At 38.7% G+C, this 22,037-nt stretch overlaps 1 protein-coding gene across 1 annotated transcript in view; it reads right to left on the bottom strand.

Moving 5' to 3' along the window:
* zanl (zonadhesin, like) overlaps nucleotides 1–19,738 on the bottom strand; it is a 48,600-nt gene extending 28,862 nt beyond the window's left edge. The window contains exons 1-22 of the mRNA XM_084711771.1: nucleotides 19,564–19,738; nucleotides 19,160–19,425; nucleotides 17,567–17,651; nucleotides 17,306–17,458; nucleotides 16,939–17,106; nucleotides 16,761–16,858; nucleotides 16,597–16,675; nucleotides 15,544–16,491; nucleotides 15,256–15,446; nucleotides 14,968–15,109; nucleotides 13,284–13,528; nucleotides 13,007–13,155; nucleotides 12,615–12,743; nucleotides 10,881–11,019; nucleotides 10,258–10,399; nucleotides 9,596–9,792; nucleotides 8,363–8,501; nucleotides 6,459–6,575; nucleotides 5,205–5,329; nucleotides 4,196–4,341; nucleotides 2,155–2,298; nucleotides 857–964 (exon numbers count right to left, since the gene is read on the bottom strand). Of these exons, the coding sequence (XP_084567897.1) occupies nucleotides 857–964; nucleotides 2,155–2,298; nucleotides 4,196–4,341; nucleotides 5,205–5,329; nucleotides 6,459–6,575; nucleotides 8,363–8,501; nucleotides 9,596–9,792; nucleotides 10,258–10,399; nucleotides 10,881–11,019; nucleotides 12,615–12,743; nucleotides 13,007–13,155; nucleotides 13,284–13,528; nucleotides 14,968–15,109; nucleotides 15,256–15,446; nucleotides 15,544–16,491; nucleotides 16,597–16,675; nucleotides 16,761–16,858; nucleotides 16,939–17,106; nucleotides 17,306–17,458; nucleotides 17,567–17,651; nucleotides 19,160–19,425; nucleotides 19,564–19,738 (4,085 nt within the window). The remainder of the gene's footprint in view (nucleotides 1–856; nucleotides 965–2,154; nucleotides 2,299–4,195; nucleotides 4,342–5,204; nucleotides 5,330–6,458; nucleotides 6,576–8,362; nucleotides 8,502–9,595; nucleotides 9,793–10,257; nucleotides 10,400–10,880; nucleotides 11,020–12,614; nucleotides 12,744–13,006; nucleotides 13,156–13,283; nucleotides 13,529–14,967; nucleotides 15,110–15,255; nucleotides 15,447–15,543; nucleotides 16,492–16,596; nucleotides 16,676–16,760; nucleotides 16,859–16,938; nucleotides 17,107–17,305; nucleotides 17,459–17,566; nucleotides 17,652–19,159; nucleotides 19,426–19,563) is intronic.
* Between the last annotated feature and the right edge of the window lie 2,299 nt (nucleotides 19,739–22,037).

A 22,037-nucleotide genomic window follows, 5' to 3' on the forward strand; every position in this document is an offset into this window, starting at 1 on the left:
AGAAAAATAAATGACTGAAGATTGTATTGAAACATATATAGCCTAAATACATATGTTGATGAATAATAATTTACTTAATAATTCCCAAATTAGTAAATAAATTAAAACAAGAAAAAATTAAATTGAAGGTATGTGCTATACATGCTATATAGTTTTATAGTTTTATTTTATCAAATGACAGACATAAAACTAAATGACCGTCTTTATTCCAATATTGACTCTTCAGATAAATAAAGTCTATAAAGGTATTCAACTTTATAAATGTTCCTCTCTATTTAAAATTTATTTATTTATTTTATTCTTTCTTTCTTTTTAAAATGACTGTTATTTTTGTCTGTTTGCCTTGTTCATGTGTGTTTGAGCCTTGAATAATATGGAAAATTGTTCTCAATGCCCAGCTCACATTGTTTCTCATGTGCCATGTTTCTTAATAAAAAATTAAACAAAAAAAAAAGTTTATAAGACTACTTAATAATCTGTGGCTGCTGATCATCCTCATGTACAAGCTCTCATATTTTTTTACCACCATATGGCTAAATAAACCTCCTCCAAAGGAGCAGTTGTTGTTGTTACAAGAGCCCAGCAAAAACAAATCTTTGATTAGTCAATGAAAAACTTTTTGATACTTTTTTGGTGTTTCATCCAAACTAATCACTGAAAGTCCCTAAATGTAATGACACAAATTCAAGAAAAAGTAGAGATAAAATATAGATATAAGAATCACATGGACATGTCCACTATGGTAAAAAAAAGCCCTGTTCAGTTGTAATTCAGCAGTTTTTTCAGATTCTGTGAGTGTGTGTCAGCAGGGTGATGGTTTGAGCTCTGGACGGTTTAGTAAAGGTAAAGTGCTCACCTGAAGGGTCCATTAGGATCTTTGATTTTGCCACATTTGTCTGGTTTCACCACCTCAGCCTCAAGTTTGGGGTCACAGTCTGGGTCAGGCTTGGTGCCTGGACTACACCTGATCAATACAGACACAACAACAAGGTCACATTCCATTTCTTGTCAGCAGTCCATTCAATTTCATTTATACTCTGAATTATGGCAGGAAGAATTTCTGTGGTAAAAAGTAAAAATCCATAACTGTGTATATTTTATGTATTGTTCTCATTCACAGACCATTAGTATTAGAAGACCAGAGCTCTGGATTGGCCACAACAAGAAAAACACTAGGCATACTTGCATTAAGATTAAATCTGCATCGAGGATCAATTTTTGGCCAAAAAAATCTGCCTGGAGTCACAACATTAAATTCTCTCTTCTCCCTGAAGACTTTTTTTTAAATTAATTATTTGGCATCCACAGTGAACTTATCTACACTGTAGAGTGTATGTAGAAAATATTCAAACTTTAGTTTTTAAAATAATGGTTTTACAGTTGCCAAACTTACACTGTAAAAAAAATAGTTGAGACAACTCAAAATTTCAAGGCAATGTACTGCAATATATTTTTGAATTTTGAGCCCAACTCAAACTCTAATGTTTTGAAATTAACTTTTGATGACCTATAATCTTTGAGTTTTAGAAACTCAAAAATATATACATATACCTCAAAGCTCAGGCCCTGATTTGTCATTGGTTTGGTGCCTGGAAATAATATGGTTTTAAAATTTTAACCATATTTCACTTTCATAGACCTACAGCGATGGTAAGTGAAAATTAAAATGTGGGGGGAAAAAAGTGTTATTCATTTCCATGTGTTTTTTTCCAAAATCACAGGCAGCCACTGGAGAGGAGCTAAAGAGCTGCACAGTTCTGGAGCCGCAGGCTGCAGACCCCTGCAGATGAAGACATATTGTGGTTGTGTTTTGTGTTTTGACTTCATTGTAGGCTGCTCTGTTTGTGCTGGCTCTTACTGTATACACTTATCCTGTGCCAATGACTTAAGCAGAAATGTTGGAACAAATTAATATTTTATGCCCACAAATTAATCAAAACGTGGGAATGAATTATATCTGGGAACATTATGGTTTTGATGTATACTGTTGGTCTCTCCAGGGCTCTTGTATACTAGTAACTGAAGGCATGTACAGATTATATGAGCCTAGTCACACGCAGCTTAGTCACATGCTTCAAATTCCAGGGAAGTCTGAAGGGAAAAATTCCGCAATTTCTCAGATTACAGCACAAAGACGAATGCGTGCAAACTCACGAGTCATCCTCATCCTCTTCTGTCTGCCAGCTGTTCCCGAAGTCATTGACATTTCCCACCTGAGTGCCATCTGGTTTGGCGAAGTCATTTCCTGGGTTCCCATCGTAGTCACCACAGAGGCCACACATCTGGTCGTGGTAGGAGCTGACAGGATTAAGAGATGAAGAGGAACATCTTAAGAAACTGTTTGTGGAAGAAATCTCTTCATCTGTGACCATCAGTCAATGGAAGATAACCGAAGTATTAAGGATGATGGGAGGATTTATTAAATATAGCAGATCTGAATGACCTATGAACACAGCTGGTTTCTTAAGACTTTTTCATGAAATACACATCTTCAATTGTGTCAACCACAGAGATTAAACTCTGACCGTCAGCAGTCAGATTCAGGTTTTCTCCACATTTTCTATCTATCTGTTAGATCTTGGCAAATAGAATAAAAACTACTTGTAAGTCTGTCTTTTACGGTGTTTCAACTGAGTGCAGAGGGAATTTTAGAGACAGCACAACTATCAGGATCGGGGGAGCCGGGAATCGAACCACCAACCCTATGATTACTGGAGAAGTTGCTCTACTGAGCCACAGCTGCCCTAAAAGCTGCAAATATTTCAACAGACTTAAACATTGACTTGATCACTCAAACTGATAAAAGTATGGAGCTCAAAAGAAACTGAAAGCAGAGTGGAGGAAAATAACAGATTTCCTGGGCCATTCATGGTCAAATTAAAGTGAATAATAAGGTTAAAATCAGTATTATGTCCAGTCTAAATACATGTTTATTTTACAATTATGTTTTAATGTCATCACAAGCACAATCCTTTTCATATATTTAAACATTTGTGCGATTCCAAAGACACAGAGACGATCATTTTTCAAGTCTGGTTGTTTGAAGTGTCCTGTATATGACGCTGATATTAATGTTTGGATGAACAAGAACTTTTAAAAATGAGGACAAAACTGAGATTCTTTTAATTGGACCAAATGCAGAAAGAGGTTGGTGGTCTTAATGGACAGATTAAAAACAGCATCACAAATTTAGGAGTGACTTTAGATTCAGATTTAAAGAATTAAAACTTCATTTTTTTATTTTAGAAAAATTGCTAAAAATCATACCCTTTTTAACTCAGAAAGATGCAGAAATTCTCATCCACGCCTTTATATCTTGCCGTTTAGACTACTGCAGTTCACTTTTTATCGGTCTTCCCAAAAAGTCATTAAAGAAACTACAGCTGGTGCAAAATGCTGCAGCCAGAGTTTAACCAAAACAAATAAATCTGATCACATTAGTCAACTTCTTAAAACACTTCACTGGCTGCCCATTGCTTTTAGAATTGATTTTAAAGTTCTTTTACTTGTTTATAAAGCTTTGAATGACCTCGCTCCTCCATACATTCAGGATCTTCTTTCATTTTATGTTCCAGCCAGATCACTGAGATCCTCCACTGCTTTTCTTTTAAATGTTCCTCATGCGTCCCACAATCGTTCTGGCGAGAGTGCCTTTTGTTTTTATGCCCCCAAACTGTGGAACTCTTTGCCTTTGGAGATCAGATCAGCAAGCTGCAGAGTTCTTGGACATGTTTTCTTAGGTACAACTGAATTAATGTTAAGTTTATTTGAATAGAAAATTTTATTTGTTTTGAATCATTACAAAATCAGCTCAACTTGTCTTTTCAAAATCAGTTCACTTAAAATTTTAAGGCAGCTCAGACACTGACTTTCTTTGTTTGTTGTTTTTTGATACATTTTTTTGGGCTTTTATGCCTTTAAGTTATATTAGAGCTGAAGATATGACAGGAGAGAGGAGAGAAAGACATGAAGCAAAGAGCCATAGGCGGGAGTCAAACCCACAGCTGCTGCAGACGACTCACAGCCTGAGTGCATGAGGCGAGCGCTCGACCATCTGAGTTAAAACATGTAGTTTATTTTTACTAGTTTTTTTTTTTTTTACAGTGAGAGCCTTAAATTTCAAAACACCAAACTGCTCATTTTACTCAGACAGCAGTCAGGGTGTGACCACATCTGAACAAACATCTATACCAACCTGGGAACTGTGATCTGGGCGTAGTGGTTTCCGTCCCAGCGCACCTGGAGGCCGAAGGGCGTCTGCAGAGTGACGTACTGACCCGCAAGACTGAGAGAGATGAGAGGAGAGGGGGAGTGAGGGAGGGCCACCCGCCGTCCATTCACCTGCCAGAGAGAAGGACAAAAAAAGACGTCACGAAGACAGAAGCTGCAGGTTTGTAACATATTCACAGTTTCCTGACAGATTCTCTCAAACGTGATGCATCAGAGATCATAAGACAAACAGATAAACACACACACACACACACACGTGCATGGAGTCAGCAGTAACACTGAGATTATAGCATTAAAAAGAAATAAAAGATGAGGAATGAAGAGGAGATTAAATAAAGATGAATAGAGCAAGGGGCAGGCATCTACTAAACCACAAGATTAAGGCTGATACACAGAGAGTGATACAGCTGCTCTGTGTGTGTGTCTGTGTGTGTGTCTGTGTGTGTGTGTACTAATGTGATAGTGACAGCTTCTAAAAGTTCTCTACTGAACCCATTTTTCCAAATTTAAACTCTCAAACTCTGAAGGAGACACCCCTCTTGTCTTATTTTGATCAGCTCACAGTGCTTCCCCATGATTAAGGCCACTTGTATTATTAATTATTATGCTTTAATTTTGGTTGAATACTACTTGTGTGGACAAATTCTATTATGTTCTATCTTTCCTTAATCGCTAAGAAGTGTTGTCATCTTAATGTGTTACCTGACTTCTAATAGTCAGCTACATCCTGTTTAAAGGTATATTTTATGTAAAGCTCTCCAACCTTTTTATTTGGATCTTTTCTCTTTTTAAAAAAAACAAAAACAAAAAACATCTTGTTGGGAAATATCAAAATATGGAGGGACAGTTTCTTTCAATGTTGTTGTATTTGCATACTTCTATATATTCCTTCCAATAAAATATTATTGAAAAAAAAAAAATATCTACAGACATAAAATTCATTGTGTCTTGGTGTGAATGTCACTCATACTGACCAGAGTCTTCCTGGCTTTCATCAGGGTCACAGTGATTCCATCCACAGTGACATAGAGTTTCCTAAGGTAGGACACTCCTGACAGTCCTCGCTCCTCATTCTTTGCCTCCACTGAGAACCACGGACCTGCACAGGGAGCACAACACCATGCATGACCAAGGGTACTGTAACAGTACTGATATAAAACAGAAAATATCCGCTATCTAGCTTTCATGCATTGCAACGGTCAGTGATAAGGTTTCTCTCCACGCATTGCTATCACAGTCCGTGCATTTAAATTCATATAGAAGTGTCACTAAGAAAAAAACGTTTAATTTGTCCAGAAAATAACCAAAGAAAAATACATAACACACAGATTTCATAAAACGTTCCTAACAGTATCTAAATAAAACTCATCTCTGATGCAGTATTCTTCAGAAATAAATTGCTCAAAATTCATCCAAATCACTCATTTGAAACAAACTTTGTGCAGGTATTCACTAAGTTATGTAGTTTCATTCAGTCATTTACAGTCACATAAAAACAGATCATTGTCTGCTTTTTGTCGTTGGTTTCTTAAACATCATGTACATGAATAACACACATGTAAAACACATGTGCCTACATGAGAACGTTGTGTTTTTCATAGAATTGCAAAATAAACTGCTTAAATTTTTTTTAATGACTCCTTTGAGCAATGACCACTGTGGTTGTTTCATGTAGTTGTAGTGCCACCTGCTGGTGGAAGGATCACTTGAAGCAGATGTGTGCAGACTGTGCGTCATCCACATGTGGAATGTGTGCCTTTGCACAAGAGCTGTGCAAATCTAGTGAGGATGAATTTATAAGAGCAGAGGAAAAAAAAATGCAGGGGTGGAAATAATTATTACATATACTCAAATTAAATGTAATTGAGTAGTTGTAGAGTACTTGTGATACTTGTACTTTTATGAGTTAGGATGTTTTGTATCCTATATACTATTAATGATTAATTGATTGTTAGCATTTTCAACTACCAGTTAAGGAAAAGGCAGAAAATTTGCAACCCTAGTTTTGGAGAAGTGACTGTGACAATCCACGGTTACAAGTGCAATTGTAATTGAGTGTTGATTGTAACTGAGTAATATTTTAGCAGTGTAACAGTACTTGTACTTAAGTACAGATTTTCTGTGCTCTTTCCACCACTGAAAAAATGTTGTTTTACAGAAATTCAGTGTGGTTGAAAGTTCATGCAATGTAAATATAAAACACTTACAAATGTCTGATCTGTTCCTACCTGTGTTGTTCTTGCAGGTTCTGGCCAGTGTGTAGGTACATGTTCCCATGAAGCTGTAGAACCTCTTGTCAAATGTGTTGTAGTGAGGATCTCCAGACACCACACAGTCCTGAGAGCCTGAGACAGAGGGACAAGCAGCCTGATCAACCCCAGACCCATCTGAGCTGTCCAGTCCAAGCTTTTAGCTAACTCTGGCTGAAAACAGCTGGCTGACCGCTTTCTTAAACCTTGTCTCCTGCTTTTGACCACATTTATTTCCAAGCAGATACATCTGATTGATGTCCCAACATGCAAAGTTGTCTAAAAAGACATAATTTACACCATCTTTTTAGCCTGAATCTTCACTGTAGATCTTTAGCTTAGAGCTATGTTCATGTGTGGTGTACGCTGCCAAGTAAACCGCATGTTGGGGCTTTAGGAGACTTGGATTACACCAGATGAGCAGTATGGAGGCATTTTATGTTTTTATTCTGTTGTTTTTTTTACATTTGAAAACTGTCACCACTGACTTCCACTGTTTGGGAGATTCTGCAACACTGTTTTCCTGTGAACTGAAAAACTAAACCTGACCTCAATCAGCATGATGGTGAGAAGAGAATAACTAAATTTTCATTTTTTCATTTTTTCATTTTCTAAGAGGCCACTGCTACTCCAGACACGGAGAGGAGGGCTGAATCATTGTTAATACAGGTTAAAATCACAATTCAACGGTGCAAAAAACTTATAGAAAAAGCTGTAGCAGTTGGAGCACATATCAGTGGTGGCTAGCTGGTGACACACCCTGGAAGTGGCATCAGGACACTCAACACTAAAGAGAGCGAAAGCAGATTCTCTCTATGAGAAAACACATTCCCATGACTCTCTTGCTGGACTTACTGTTTCACAGTAAGTTTGGCTCATTAAAACAAAATATTAGCCAGACCACAAAAAATCCTGGTGTGATCTTTGATGCAGATCTTTGTTTTGAGGCTCATGTCAAGAGTGCTTCTTCCAGCTCAAAAAATTTCCAAAATAAGGTCCTTCCTGTCCCCCGCAGATCTGTCCAAATTGTCCATGCTTTTTATTTTTTCCTGGTTAGACCACTGTAATGCACTTTATGCTGGCATCAACCAGAGCTCCCTCCTTCATCTCCAACTAATACAAAATGCTGTCGCTTCAAATTTGATAGCACCTCCCCCCCCCAAAAAAAAACAATACAGACATATTACTCCTGAGTTAGCAAACCTACACTGTCTCCCCGTTTTATTTCATATTGATTTTTAAATTATTCTTATAACTTTTAAAGTATTAAATGGCCTTGCTGCAAATTATTTAAGGGATGTATCGACTCCTTATGTGCCTCAGTGGTCAGTGATATCCATGGATGGGTGTCTCCAGATCCAGATTTGTGTGGACATCAGACAGGCTATATCGTTAGCTTCTTTTAAATCCTTGCTTAAAACTGTCTTTTATAGGAAGCCGTTTGTAGATTGTTAATCAAAGTTAATGGGTTTTATCGCTTTGCGCTGGACATTTTAACCAATTTCATCCCTCAAACTCTTGTGATCTTCATGATGTTTATTTGGTTCCTTCTTACTTTCTGAATTTTTTTCTGGTTTTATTTGTGCTGTTTTATCTGCTGTTTCTTTGTATTGTCTGTGTTTATTGTTCCTTTTCTGTGAAGCACTTTGTAACCTTGTTACAAGAAGAAAGAAAAGTGCTGCATAAATAAAGTTTATTATCGTTATTATTATTATTATTATTATTATTATTATTATTATTATTATTTTGTTTGTTTGGAAGTGGAAATAGAGTGGAATGGAGTGTTTAAGGTAAAAAAGTTGCTGACTCAAAGTAACCATTATGTGCCACAATTTTTTTAAATTCATGAATGAAAATAGTTCTGTATCTGACTGTAAACTTACCAGTAGGGTAACATCCCAGCTCTCCATCCTGGAGTTTGCATTCGTGCATTGGGGGGCAGTTGTAGGGCACACAGGTAACATTGGGAGCATCACATCTACATTTCTCCTTACAGTCGTCCAGATAAAACTCCTCTCCAGGCTGACACACACACACACACACACACACACACACACACACACATACAATTTGAATATTTGAGCAAATGAAGTTCAACAGAACTTACGATTCAACATTGTAGCATGGTGAGAACAGCTGCTGGTTTTGTGAGTATGACTTCATTCTTCAGGTTTATATTTAAACAGGAAAACATGTGAACAGAAAAATACACTGGGGAATGTAACACAGTGGAGCTCTAACCCTAACATAAATTTAATTTTAACCATAACCTTAAAAGCAAAGTCTGAAACCTTCAAACAGCCCTTTCAAGCAGTGAGGACTGTGCAAATTGTCTCACAATGATAACATGTCCTTTACCTCAACTGCAGAGGTGAAACATGCTAAAATTACTGTATTAAGCTGTTAGTACAAACTCAACATTTCCTGTATCTCAAATTAAAAGTGTATCTTCATTTTTTAACCTGTCTTTTGTTGCGAAACATTTCCATACACACTTGAAATGTATCTACTTTCCTCCTGTCCTGTAGTCCTGTTGTAGTCCCAGTTTTTGGTACATGGACAACCATTCACATCCATGAAATTTACAAATTCATTTAGATGATGGGTCACCTCTCAAGAAAGTTGACTCATTCATATTCATATACATTCATGTACTCTTCATATTCATTTAGACATATGCAATATACATTTTTCTATGTTCTCATAACTTCTGTGCTGATATTTTTATTTTATTACCCAGGTCACTGTATCCCATTCCAATTTTTCTTGTACAACAACTGAAGGTATGGGGTATAGGTGGGAGAGGGTGTGCATTTGTAGTGTATGTTTGTTATCTAATGCTGCTTTATCTGTATGTTTTTTTGTATTTGTGTCTAGGAACCCCCTTCAAAATGAGATGCTACATGTCAATGGCCTATTCTTCAGTAAATTCTATTGGCTGAGTTACACACAAATTCTGTAATATGACAGCCATCAAAAGTTTATCCAGTCTTTTTTCCCTGGCCATTATTTGAGACCAAGCTTTTATTTGACTACCTGTTTTTATTTGAAGAAATATGACAGCCTACACATAATTCCCTGGTGGATTATCAGACCAGATCTGGTCTTCACTATACCTTATAATACTGGCCGTTGTCGTATTTGCAGCCACAGGAACTCTTCTTGACACACTTGCCAGCACTCAGAACGTAGCCAGGATCACACACACAGCCCTCTGAGCAGTGTCCACTGCAGGAGGGAGGTTTTCCATAACATGTCTCCTGACATGGGTCTGCACAGGGCTCATAGTGGCTGTTTGGGGGGCAGCTCAGTGCTAGGAGGCGGATGCAAGGCTGAAGTCAGTAATAAGGCAGGCAAAGAGGATTATACTGAGACCAGGAGCATGCAACAAAGATCTTGAAACCCTCTGGCTGTGGCATTTTTGTTTAACTGATTATTATTACTATTACTGACAGAGTCTTCCCTGTTGGAAATTAGCTTTTTTTTTTCCATTGCCATCATCATTCAGTTTTTCCTTTCCTAACTGTTGGCTGAGATAGGTGTCATTTCCTGAGTTGATAAAGCTTGAAAAAAATCTTTTACTCCAAATTTGCATCAGTTCAAGATCTTTTGGTCAGTTGAAAACGATTTCCTACTCTGAGATAATTGATAAATTGAGACCAGGTCAAATACGAAACCGAACTGACCCTTAGGAAGCAGCTCCCTTGTTACTGTTTCCCTCCCTACATTCCTCCAGCCACTTATTGTTTCTCCTTCCATTTGTTCACCCAACACTCACGGCAGAAGGTTTCATTCCTCCAGGGTCCAATATTGACCCCACGGTCCTGGCATTCATTGACGTAGGCCTCAATGGCTTCACACAGAATAGGTTTGGCACCATCCAGCTCACACAGATCAAAGAGACAGTCCCTGAAGTAATTCTGAACAAACACAAACATATTTTGTTGGCTTACAATTCTAAATTCTGTATCTGTTGGCGTCTTTTCTGCCTCAGACTCTTCTCCGTTGTAGAAAATTGAGTAGAGAACCAAACATTTATCTTTAGAACCTGGTGCATTACCCATATTTTTTTTTTTACAATTCACAACAATCATATTGTGCCATTATGGTCTGGTTTGTCGGTCCATTAAATAAATAAACTCAATAACTGTCTAATTAAGACATTTGCAGCAGGGAATCTGCATTTCTAAATATTTTTCAGAGTTTCCAAATAAGTGGTATCACAAAACCCACTTTGCTAATACTGAATCATGAGGATGGAATACAAGACTATGGAAACCATGTAACCTCTTGCTTTACTCCAAAGATGGTAATTACTTCAATTTGAGCACCAGAAAATGAGTTATATTAATGACTGTACTGTGTGCATGTGTGTGTATGAATGTTTGTGTAGTGACTTACGTTGGGGTTGACTTTGGGGTGACACACAGCGAAAGGACCCTTTTTGTCCAGCAGGATGCCGCAGTATCCAGAGCTCTCATACATTTCCTGTTCTTCTTCATCACAGCCAGGGATGGTGGTGTTGGGTTTCTTATTACACCTTTCAACACACACAGACAGTCAGTTAAAGACTTCTTCCCACACTGGAAGTTACTTGGCAACACCACCAAGGTGGTTTTCTCTCTAGGTTTGGCTCTCAGCACCCTGGGCTGAATCTCTAGGTTTCCAGGTCTTGACTCAGAGACTGCTGAATGTAGTTTGGTTGCCTGCTAACTGCTAAACTTGTCATAGTTAGCTACCTTAGCAACAAGTAAGCTGAGAAAGCCGTCTGCCCATCTGGAAACTCTGGAAACCTTGTTGTTGTATTTCCTGTCGGTTTTAATCTCTAGGTTCCTAGGTGTTGACAGGGAGGCTGCTGAGTGTGGTCAGTACTGTAGCTGTAATGGTTAGCTACCTTACCAACAATTAACCTGTGAAAGCCATCTGCCCATCTGGAAACTCTGTAAACCTTGTTGCTGTAATTCTGTCAGTTTCGGTCTCTGGGTTTGTAGGTGTTGATCGGGGGGGATGCTTAACATGATATGGTTGCTTGCTAACTGTAGCTGTCATGGTTAGCTACCTTAGCAACAAGTAAGCTGTGAAAGTCAACTGCCCATCAGAAACTCTGTAAACCCCGTTGCTATATTTCCTGTTGGTTTCAATCTCTAGGTTCATAGGTATTGAATGGGAGGCTGCTGAGTGTGATCAGTTGTGTGCTAACTGTAGCTGTCACGGTTAGCTATCTTAGCAAAAAGTAACCTGCGAAAGCCATTTGCCTATCTGGAAACTAAGTAAACCTTTTTGCTGTATTTCCTGTCACTTCCGGTCTAGGTGTTGATCAGGGGGCTGCTGAGTGTGGGTGGTTGCCTGTTAACTGTAGCTGTCATGGTTAGCGATCTTAACGACAAGTAAGCTATAAAAGCCCCTTGTCCATAAGAAAAGTCTGTAATTCCCCCAGAGTGGATACAAACTTAAAATAGAAAATAATTTAAAATATAAATAAATAAATAAGTTAATAATAGTCAGTGGATAAAATAAAAGGATATGCCAGATAGGAAAACAGATAAAAAATAAATAGAGAGATCCATACACAATTATAACAAATACACAATAAATAAACACATGAAATTTAATTAAAGGGCAGGCTAAAAAGGTATCAACACTGTGTGGCACTCTGGTCTTCAGGCAGGCTGCTCCACAGATGTGGACCATAGTATTAAAATGATGCCTCACTGGGGGGTTTTGTTCTAACTTGTTTAGTTTTGCATTGGGTTTCTCTCTCTGAACTTCAGGAACAATAATTAAGACCTCAGTTATGTCCTGGTTGAGTTGAAGAAAGTCAGGACTTAAAATCTAAAATACAGCTAAAAAGGGCATCAATTGGCTCTGAGTTATCAGGAGAAATGGTGATGTACAGCTATATGTCATCAGCATAACTACTGACATTTCCAAGTGGCGGCATGCAAAGATTGAAATTATTATTAAATTAATATTTCATACTCAGACACCATTGTAAGTGAGACGCACATATACATATAGGTGACATGTAGCATTTATTTGGGGGAAGTGACTCATTTTAATATATACAGAGTAATAGAGACTGATAGAGTGAGAAGTCTTTAAAGTATGTGGGTGTAGAAATGTTATGCTACTCACTCTGGGTCAGTATTCCAGCTGTGTCCAAAGTCATTGGCATTCTTGGTCAGTGATCCATCTGATTTACGGAAGTCATCTTTGGCATTTCCATCATAATCTCCACACAGTCCACATAGCTTGTCTTTATAGCTACGGATTACAAAAAATCTGTACATTAACAACTTGTGAAAATGACAGCAACAATTCAGTTACACATCTCACTGCTCTCCACCATGTCCAAGAGTATGTGAATTGTTCATTTCAGCCAAGTTCTAGTGTTTCCACTGATTAGGGGAGTTTATTTTCAGCTCCATTACAAAACCTTAATTAAAAAGACAATTCTGTGTGCGTTTGGGAAAAAGAGGGGTAAAGAGACAGTTTCCGATGACAGCATCTGTTCAGTCTTCACTCACTCTTTGATGACTTTGATGTCCATAAAGTGGTTTCCATCATAGCGAACAGTTACACCAAAGTCCATGGACACAGTGTAGTGCTTTCCTGACTTGAACACAGAGACACCAGGGGCCGGAGACACTGGCAGGTTTACTTTGGTCCCATTCACCTGTGTGGGGGAGTAGGTCAACACAATTAATGATTATTGTGGGAACAGATACAGTCGATTATTAAAACTCTGTATGTATAGAAGGTCTATTTTAAATAACTGTGTTAGCCCCTCCCTTCATTTCTCACCTGCACGGTGCCACCTTTGAGGATGGAGATCTTCACCATACGAACATATACATGTACGGCCTTTAGGTAGGAGATGGTGGGCTTGTTGTAGCGATTTTCATTGTCAGCATGGACCTCAAAGTATGGCAGAGTTGTATCATTACAGGGTTTAGACATCAAATAGCTGCAGTTGCCCATGAAGTTGTACTTGCGCTTGTCAAAGGTGGTGTAGTGGGGATCTCCAGATGCTATGCATGTAGATGAATCTAGGGGAATTACAAACAAGAAACTGTCATTTCCCCACTCTTTCTCCCATATGGATCTCCCATACATACTGCAATGGAGCAGCTTCAAAACAATGAACTTGTTTTGGTAGAACATTTGTATATTGGGAAGCAAGCTCTAGCATTAAAATGACTATATCGCTAGAAAAGAAAAGGTAACAGCTGTTAGTTTGCTTACATTCATACCATTAGTGTCCCAGGTGCTAATTTGCCGTTTTCAGAATGTAGGTTGCAACAAGGAAGTTGTTATTGTTTCCCGGCCACTTGAAGCAAGCAATCAATTGCAGTACTTATATCAGGAGTGTGCATCCATTGGGTGAGACTATTGTGGTCATAGTTACCTCTTTCTAAATGCTGCGCCTTTCGGAACTTTGATCAACTTTCTCCTGTAATGTTTCCTGTAATGTTCATGGTCTTGCAATGTTCATGCTAATGTTAGCAAAAGGCTAGTTAGCTAGTTTTCCTAACATTAGCTAATTTTAGATGTGATATATGTCACTTTTACAGGTCCCTGAGCAACATCTCCTCACAATCTTCAAAATTAGCTTTTCTTTTCAACATAGACAAGCCTAGCACATAGCATATCTAACCACAGGAAACAGGAGGGGACACAGTTGATCAAGGTTCTGCAGGGTACCAAGCTTGCTCAACTGTTACTGGAGCACAGGGGCAAAAAGGGGCAGGACTTCGGAAAGGTCGACTGTTGTTGGTAAACAGTTTGTTTGCAAATCATTGAATTCTGTTTTTATTTTACACAGCATAGGGTTGTAGGAGTTATGCCTTTATGGTGGACTACACACCACAGGGCTTTTGCTTTGCCCCTTTTTTTTTTATTTCACCAGAGACATAGTTTATGAAATGGTGCTGGCTTAAAAGGATAGTCCCTTCATTTTGGACTCTGCAGAGTGGCCACACCCTCAAAGATCAACACTGTTAATACAATTTCTAATGGGTCAGCATACTTCAGATAAATTGCTTGTTGGATTGTCCAACAGTGTGTGGATGCCACTACCCCCCTATACCTTTCAGATGTTGGAAAGCAAAGCAAACCAATCAACTACCGCCATCTGTAGCGCTGCTTCCGCTTTTGTGTCTTTCTCAAGAGATACATTATTACAGCCTTCACCAACATCACCATGTTTGTTATCAAAAACTTTTTACTTTTACTTTTCTTCTTCTTTGGGGTAATTTTTGACTCTGATTCACACCCTTCAGTGCTTAAAATCAATGCCAATGAAAAGGACACATAGCAGTATGCAGGCATGTATTTTCGTGTATAGATGGGGCATGAGCCTTTTGATTTTGAAGACAAGAACATGAACATGTCTAAAAACATCTGCCTTGAGATGTGATTGGATCATTTTGAGCTGCTTCTGTTAGTTCCTGTACCGATTCCTTGACAATGCACCAGGCATTATTACCTTTAGGATAGCAGCCTGCAACACCATTAACCTCGTGACACTCTTCACTGGGGTCACAGGAGTTATCAACACATTCCAAAGTGTAGTTCCCAGCACAGCGACACAGCTTCGAGCAGCCATCACCAAATACAATCTCACCAGGCTGAAACAAAATTGAGCAAAGGATCAATACTGGCAGGGCATACTGTATGTCACTAGAACTACACCATTTAATTACCATCTATGTCATTGTATCTTTGTACTAAGCATGAATTTATGCACGTAGTAACATTAACTAGGACATCTGACCTCATAATAATTATTCTGGTCATCCAGACAGCCACATTTCTCCAGTGGCACACAACGTCGTCCCTTGAAGACAAACCCTGGTTTGCAGAAGCAGCCACTGATACAGGAGCCAGTGCAGTTGGTAGAGGGTTCCTCACAGGAAGGGATACAAGCTGGACCACAGTCTATATATTCTGCATCAGGAGGGCATTCTGAACAGCAGAAACAGAAGGATTTGATTGATGAAAAATGTAGACATAATAATAATGAGTTAAATGTTACTGAAAACCAACTCAGGACATGTCATACTTGGTGGCTTTGGTGTCGTTGGTGCAGGAGTTGTTGGTTTAGGTGTAGTTGGTCTGGGAGTTGTTGGTTTAGGTGTAGTTGGTCTAGGAGTTGTTGGCTTAGGAGTAGTTGGTTTAGGAGTTGATGGCTTTGGTGTTGTTGGTTTTGGTGTAGTTGGTTTGGGAGTTGATGGTTTGGGTGTTGATGGACCATGAGTTGGTGGTTTAGGTGTAGTAGGTCTAGGAGTTGTTGGTTTAGGTGTTGATGGACCAGGAGTAGTTGGTTTGGGAGTCGTTGGTTTAGGTGTAGAGGGGCCTGGTGTCGGTGGTTTTGGTGTAGTCGGCCTCTGGGTTGTTGGTTTAGGTGTAGTTGGTCCAGGAGTAGTTGGTTTAGGTGTGGTTGGTTTGGGAGTCGTTGGTTTAGGTGTAGAGGGGCCTGGTGTCGGTGGTTTTGGTGTAGTCGGCCTCTGGGTTGTTGGTTTAGGTGTAGTTGGTCCAGGAGTTGTTGGTTTAGGTGTAGTGGGGAATGGAGTTGATGGTTTAGGTGTAGTTGGACCAGGAGTTGGCGGTTTAGGTGTAGAGGGACCTGGTGTCGTTGGTTTTGGTGTAGTTGGTCTGGGTGTTGTGGGTTTAGGTGTAGTTGGTCCAGGAGTTGTTGGCTTAGGAGTAGTTGGTCTGGGAGTTGTTGGTTTCGGTGTAGAGGGGCCTGGTGTTGTTGGTTTTGGTGTAGTTGGTCTGGGAGTTGTTGGTTTCGGTGTAGAGGGGCCTGGTGTTGTTGGTTTTGGTGTAGTTGGTCTGGGAGTTGTTGGTTTCGGTGTAGAGGGGCCTGGTGTCGTTGGTTTTGGTGTAGTTGGTCTGGGAGTTGTTGGTTTCGGTGTAGAGGGGCCTGGTGTCGTTGGTTTTGGTGTAGTCAGTCCTGGAGTTGTTGGCCTTGGACTTGTTACTGGTGGTAGAGGAGTTGTTGGCTGAGCTGTAAATGAAAAATAGTTTCTCATGAAAACATCTGTCATTGACTCAGCATATATACGTATTTCTGATGGTGCAGAACTTGAATTCCCTGTGGTCAGTTTCTCACCTTTGCAGGCCATGACACACACAGCATCAACAGCAATATCTGTCTTAGAAGTTTCTCCGTAGGTGCCCACAATCACAAACTGAAACACATATAAATGTGACAAGAAAATTAATGTAAGCCTATGCCCACACACATGCAGAGACACACAGAGTTCTAGTATTTACCTGAATGGCAGCATTTCCCTGGTAGCGGACCTCAGCAGCCTTCCAGCCTTTACCCTGGTCCCCTCGGACAGTGAAGAGAGCAGGTCCAAGGCTTCCACCTGGTAAACAAAAAAGATAAATTCAAGCCAAACAAAAAACAATTCATGCTGACTGTGCTCATGTAAATGCAGTCTTCTACCTGTGATGATGGTGTGGACGCTGAGCTCCATGGTGGTGCTGGTGCCATACAGGTAGTAGTGGAAGGTGAGGTCCAGACATCCAGAGGAAGGGTTCATCAAAGGACTTCTGATCTCAGACTTGGCTCCAGGGATAGCGGATATAGAATCCATCAACATGTAGTAGCCAACTACATATGGAAGGGTCAAAATAAATATTGCCATTCACTAACAATAAAATAAAATAAAATAAAATAAAATAAAATAAAATAAAATATAGACTTAATCATTTTGATGATTCAGTCTCTATACCACAATTATGTGCATATATTTAACAGATTGTGGTTTTTATCACTCATCAATCTCAGTATGCACAGGTGGTACACTTACATCCAGGTTTGGAGAAGTCATCGTCAGGTCCGGTACCTTCAGTGTCCGTTGATCCAGGCCACTGTTCAAAGCCAAATATATCAGGATTGTCCGTTTGAGTCGTCCACCCACAGAGGTCATCAGGAGTGTCAAAGTCACAGCCAAAGACACATGCTGTGGACAGTAGACAAAACATTTAGACAATCGATGTTACCGCATTATTTCTGTGTGTGTGTGTGTGTGTGTGTGTGTGTGTGTGTGTGTGTGTGTGTCTAAACTCACAGGGACATGCTCCTTCAGTAATGACAATGTTGTCCAGAGCTGAGTCACAGGAAGGAGTGAAGCCTCTCTCAGCCTCGAACACAATCTACAGACAGAGAGAAAGAGTGATTACATTATGATGATATGAAGATAGCAGTTGTACAGGGCAACAAAGTTTGAGTTACAGATTGATTTCATGCTCTACAGTCAGGTTAGATCACATGAACTGTCATGGAAATGATTTGGGTCAAAGTAAGCTGTAGCTCATTTGGGGCAACTTATGTAGTTTTTCTTAAAAACAGGTGGATGGAAAGGCACTTACTGTCTTGTTTAGAAATCAAACTATCAGAAAAAAAGGTTTTTATGATTGGCTGTGGTGGACAGCTTGGAGTATCAACAAAAACATGACGAGTGAAGTGCAATGGAAACATACTTGGCATTTTTAGGGTGACAGATGGGGAAAAAAGAGAGGAGGGAGGTATTTGTTTAAAGTTTGTATTTTTGAAAATTAGGTCAAAATGCATTTCATCTTGATTTCAAATTTATTCTCAGCATTTCAACAACTTTATCATCAACATTATGAGTTTATTCTCAACATTTTTACTCTCTTCTCAACATTTTAATGTTATCCTTAACATTTTAACATTATTCTCAGTATTTCAAATTTATTCTCAACATTTCAACCATATCCTCAACATTTTAACTTAATCCCCCTCATTTCAAAGTTATTGTCAACGTTTCAACATTAATTTAAACTTTTGAACTTTTTGGTCAACATCTCGACTTTATTCTCAATGTTTCAAATTTATTCTAAATGTTTCGACTTTATACTCAACATTTCAAATTTATTCTCAGCATTTCAGCTTTATTCTCAGCGTTTCAACTTTACTCTCAACATTTGTACTTCATCCTCAACATTTTGACTTTAAAATCAACATTTCAACTTTATTCTCAGCATTTCAAATTTACTCTTGACATTTAAAAATTCATTCTCTAATTCTCTGGTTTATTTTTTTCTCATCCCTGGCTCTAATAATCCTCTGTAATGAGGAGACTGTAACCTTCCTCAAATGAACACATGAAACAAACAGAAACTTCCAGCTCTTTTAATTATCATCTATCATCTTGTGGAGCCCTCTTCTTCTGCAGTAATTTTCCAGCACCTGACTGGAAAATTAGCACCACCAAGTGTTTATCTCAGTAAGCATAACTCAAACTGTGATGGATGGTATCAAAAAACATGCCTAAAATTTGGATGGAAACATTGATTTGAGGTATTGCTGTGTTTTTATGTTTAAACAATAATAAGTGTTTTAGGTAGTGTTTTTTTTTTTTAAATAAGCAAATGTTTACCAATCTAGTTTCTGTTAAAGTGATGCATTTTAGAAAAAATATTCCTAATGCTCATTAGTAGACAAGTGAATTGTCAATTTATAAATGCGTAAGCTCCAGTTAACTGTTAAGTTTCAAGTGGCTGACAGTGTGTAGGATTTTTCTTTTCAGTTGAGTTTTTTAATGCATCGCACCTGTCAGTAGACTTGATGGTATATAAGAACTTTGTCTAGATTCGGGTGACTTGGTGAATTGGCATGCACAGTGACAGCTAAGACTCACAGTGACACTCTGACTGCTGGATTTTGGCACGGTTACAGAGCCCTTCAGCCAGGATGGACTCTGGATGCCTGTCTTCTTCCAGACCTCCTCTTCACCACCAGGCCTCTTGGCCAGGACCCTCAACACGTTCTTATCATCTATACCGTACATGTAAAATCGGAACGTGACGCAGATCTGAGAGGCTGATGAAGAGAGGGCGGGGCTCAGCAGACGAGCTTTCTGCCTATTAGACACATTGTCACACTCATGGTAGATATAGAAGCCCTCTGCAGACAGATGGAGACAGAAAGAAGACATGTATTTATCTGATCATCCTAGGACTTAAAATGAACCAGTCTACCTGGTTACCAAGGTAACTATACAGAAATAAAACATTTCAAATAAACCATCCATTCAGGACTGACTTCCATCAGGGTAGTCTCCACTGGGGCCAGTGCCCTCTGTTGGGGTGCCACCCTTGTGTCTTGTCCAGTCATTGTTGTCTGTGTTGTCTTGAGTGAACCTGCAGAATGGGTCACTGTCCTGGTTAAAGTCACAGGAGGTCAGCACTACTGCTGGAGACACACAAACACAACACATGCAGAGAGACAAATGGATTTTATTATAGCGGTAAATTAGATTAAAAATAACAACTTTATATCATTTACCACCAGCCGAATTTATGATTGATAATAAAATGTAGCTATAGGTAAGATTTTGTTAGGTGTGGGTAATAAATCATTCAGCTGACTGACAGACAAAAGTTGGAAACGCCCTGAATGCCTGTGCCTGCCCTGCACCATAAATTGTCTACATAGGGCCCTATGAGTTTAAAGGTCAACAGTCTGGAGTAAAATAGAAACTAATTAACCAACATGAGAATTTGAGCAGGGTTGGTCTAATCTGGTTGGCAGCTCCTGGGCAAAAAAATCAGTAGTGGGCCCCTTTTGAGACCAACCACCAACACCTTGTATATTTTCTCATCTGAAGTGAAGAAGTTAACTAGACATATTCAGGATTATTACACAGCTTTGTTAAATACTAGATTCTGATTGTTCAGTTAATGCATTCTGAAGTCTAGGGCTGGGTTTAAAAATGCAGAGACCAGTACCATTAAAGTGATACTGAAACCAATAGAGAACTTTTTCTTTGGTTTTCTTCATCTTGGCACACTGAACTGCAAACCAAATGCACTGTGCTCAACACCACCACAGACTATATATAAAGCTGCTACATTAGACATGTTGCTTTAAATCAGGGGTCTGCAACCTACGGCTCCGGAGCCACATGTGATTAAGCTGCTCTCCAGTGGTTCTCTGTGGCTTTGGCAAAAAAAAATTAGATAGAAACAAATAATGGTTAAGTTTTATAAACATTTTGATTTTCATTTATGATTGTTGTAGGTCTACACTGTAAAAATGAAAAAGTTGAGAAAACTCAAAATTTCAAGACAAAGTTGCGTTTCAAAAGTCAAAGTTTGAGTTGGGCTCAAAAATCAAAAATCTATTGCAGTTCAATGCCTTTTTCTTTTCTTTTTTTTTCTTTTTTTTTTTTTTTTACTGTGTATAGTGATTCTTACATACTCCAACTGTAAAAATATATAGCTGATACACCATTTTTTTTTTTTTTAAAGTCTGTCAACTAAAATGTGTGTCATGGCCTCCTCCTTGTCTGTTAGAAAACAATTTTGAGACACTTGAATCTTTTTTTAAAAAAAACTTCTTCCAACAGTGCAGCAGCAGACAGAGCTGTGTTGGTAGACAGAAATAATACAACTGAAGATCTATCCTACATTAAACTGTGTGTGTGGGACTGGAACAGAGAAATAATAAATTCAGAATGATTCGTATAGATTATTACAGCTCTTAATATCAAACACAAACTTAATAAATGAGTAAATGGCAATTATCTACTGTTTAATACACGATTAAGCAGAGAAAACTCTAGAAAAAACATTACTTATTCTGCTATCATTCTGTGGTGTTTGCTGCCCTGTACTGTTTTTTTTTCTATGTGGCAACGACACACTAAAAACATGTCACAATTCCAGCAAAATCTTTTTACATCTTGTCTTGTTCCTGGCTGAGTTTTGGCCAAACTGAAGTCCCAGCTCTAATAGTCATGGTTTGCCACCGGTATTTACAGTGGTGTGTACAGAGAGATTTTGGTGAGTAAATCAAACTCAAACTGTAAAACTGAAGGAGACAAAAATAGTAAGCTGAAAAGTGAGAGACATGTGCCCCCATGCTAGGGGTATATATATATATATATATATATATTCCCTTGGATGGGTATCCACAGTCCACACATGACATCTAAGTGCAGCATTTAATTTGCATGCTTATTATTTTGCTTATTTTGCTTATTATTATTAATTGCATGCTTAGTGAAAAATCTAAAGGTAAAAATGACATCATAACCAAAATTATATCACAAAATTATAATATTTCAGGCCAGACTGTATGTTAGTCAGTGAAAACCACACCCAGCAGTTCATACATGTCTTTCTGTATCTTGCAGTTTATATGTTTTGGCTGTGTTAACACTTTGTCGTGTGAAAGTGTTTGTTATGAATAGTGAAGATATGGAGTTGTAAAGAGGTAAAGTCCACATCCATCCCAAGGACACAGTCACATGCTGTGCCACTGTCTCTGTCTGTCCCTATTGTGTGTGAGCATGCCATACAACTTATCCTTCAAATTTGGACTGGTCTGAATGTGTGTGTTTAAGTGAATGGATGTGCGTAACTTACCGTCTTCTCTGGGTGATCTCTGCAGGCTGTAAAAGAGAAGGAGCATTGGTTAAAAGTAAATCGCCTTTTATTTTTTTTTATTTTTTTTTTTACATTCATGGTAGAGTAAAGAAAACTAAAAAGCTGATGAGAGAAGGTTTCAATGTC

Source organism: Lutjanus erythropterus, chromosome 23, assembly GCF_056507025.1.
Source record: "Lutjanus erythropterus isolate fLutEry1 chromosome 23, fLutEry1.hap2, whole genome shotgun sequence".
Lineage (NCBI taxonomy): Eukaryota > Metazoa > Chordata > Actinopteri > Lutjaniformes > Lutjanidae > Lutjanus > Lutjanus erythropterus.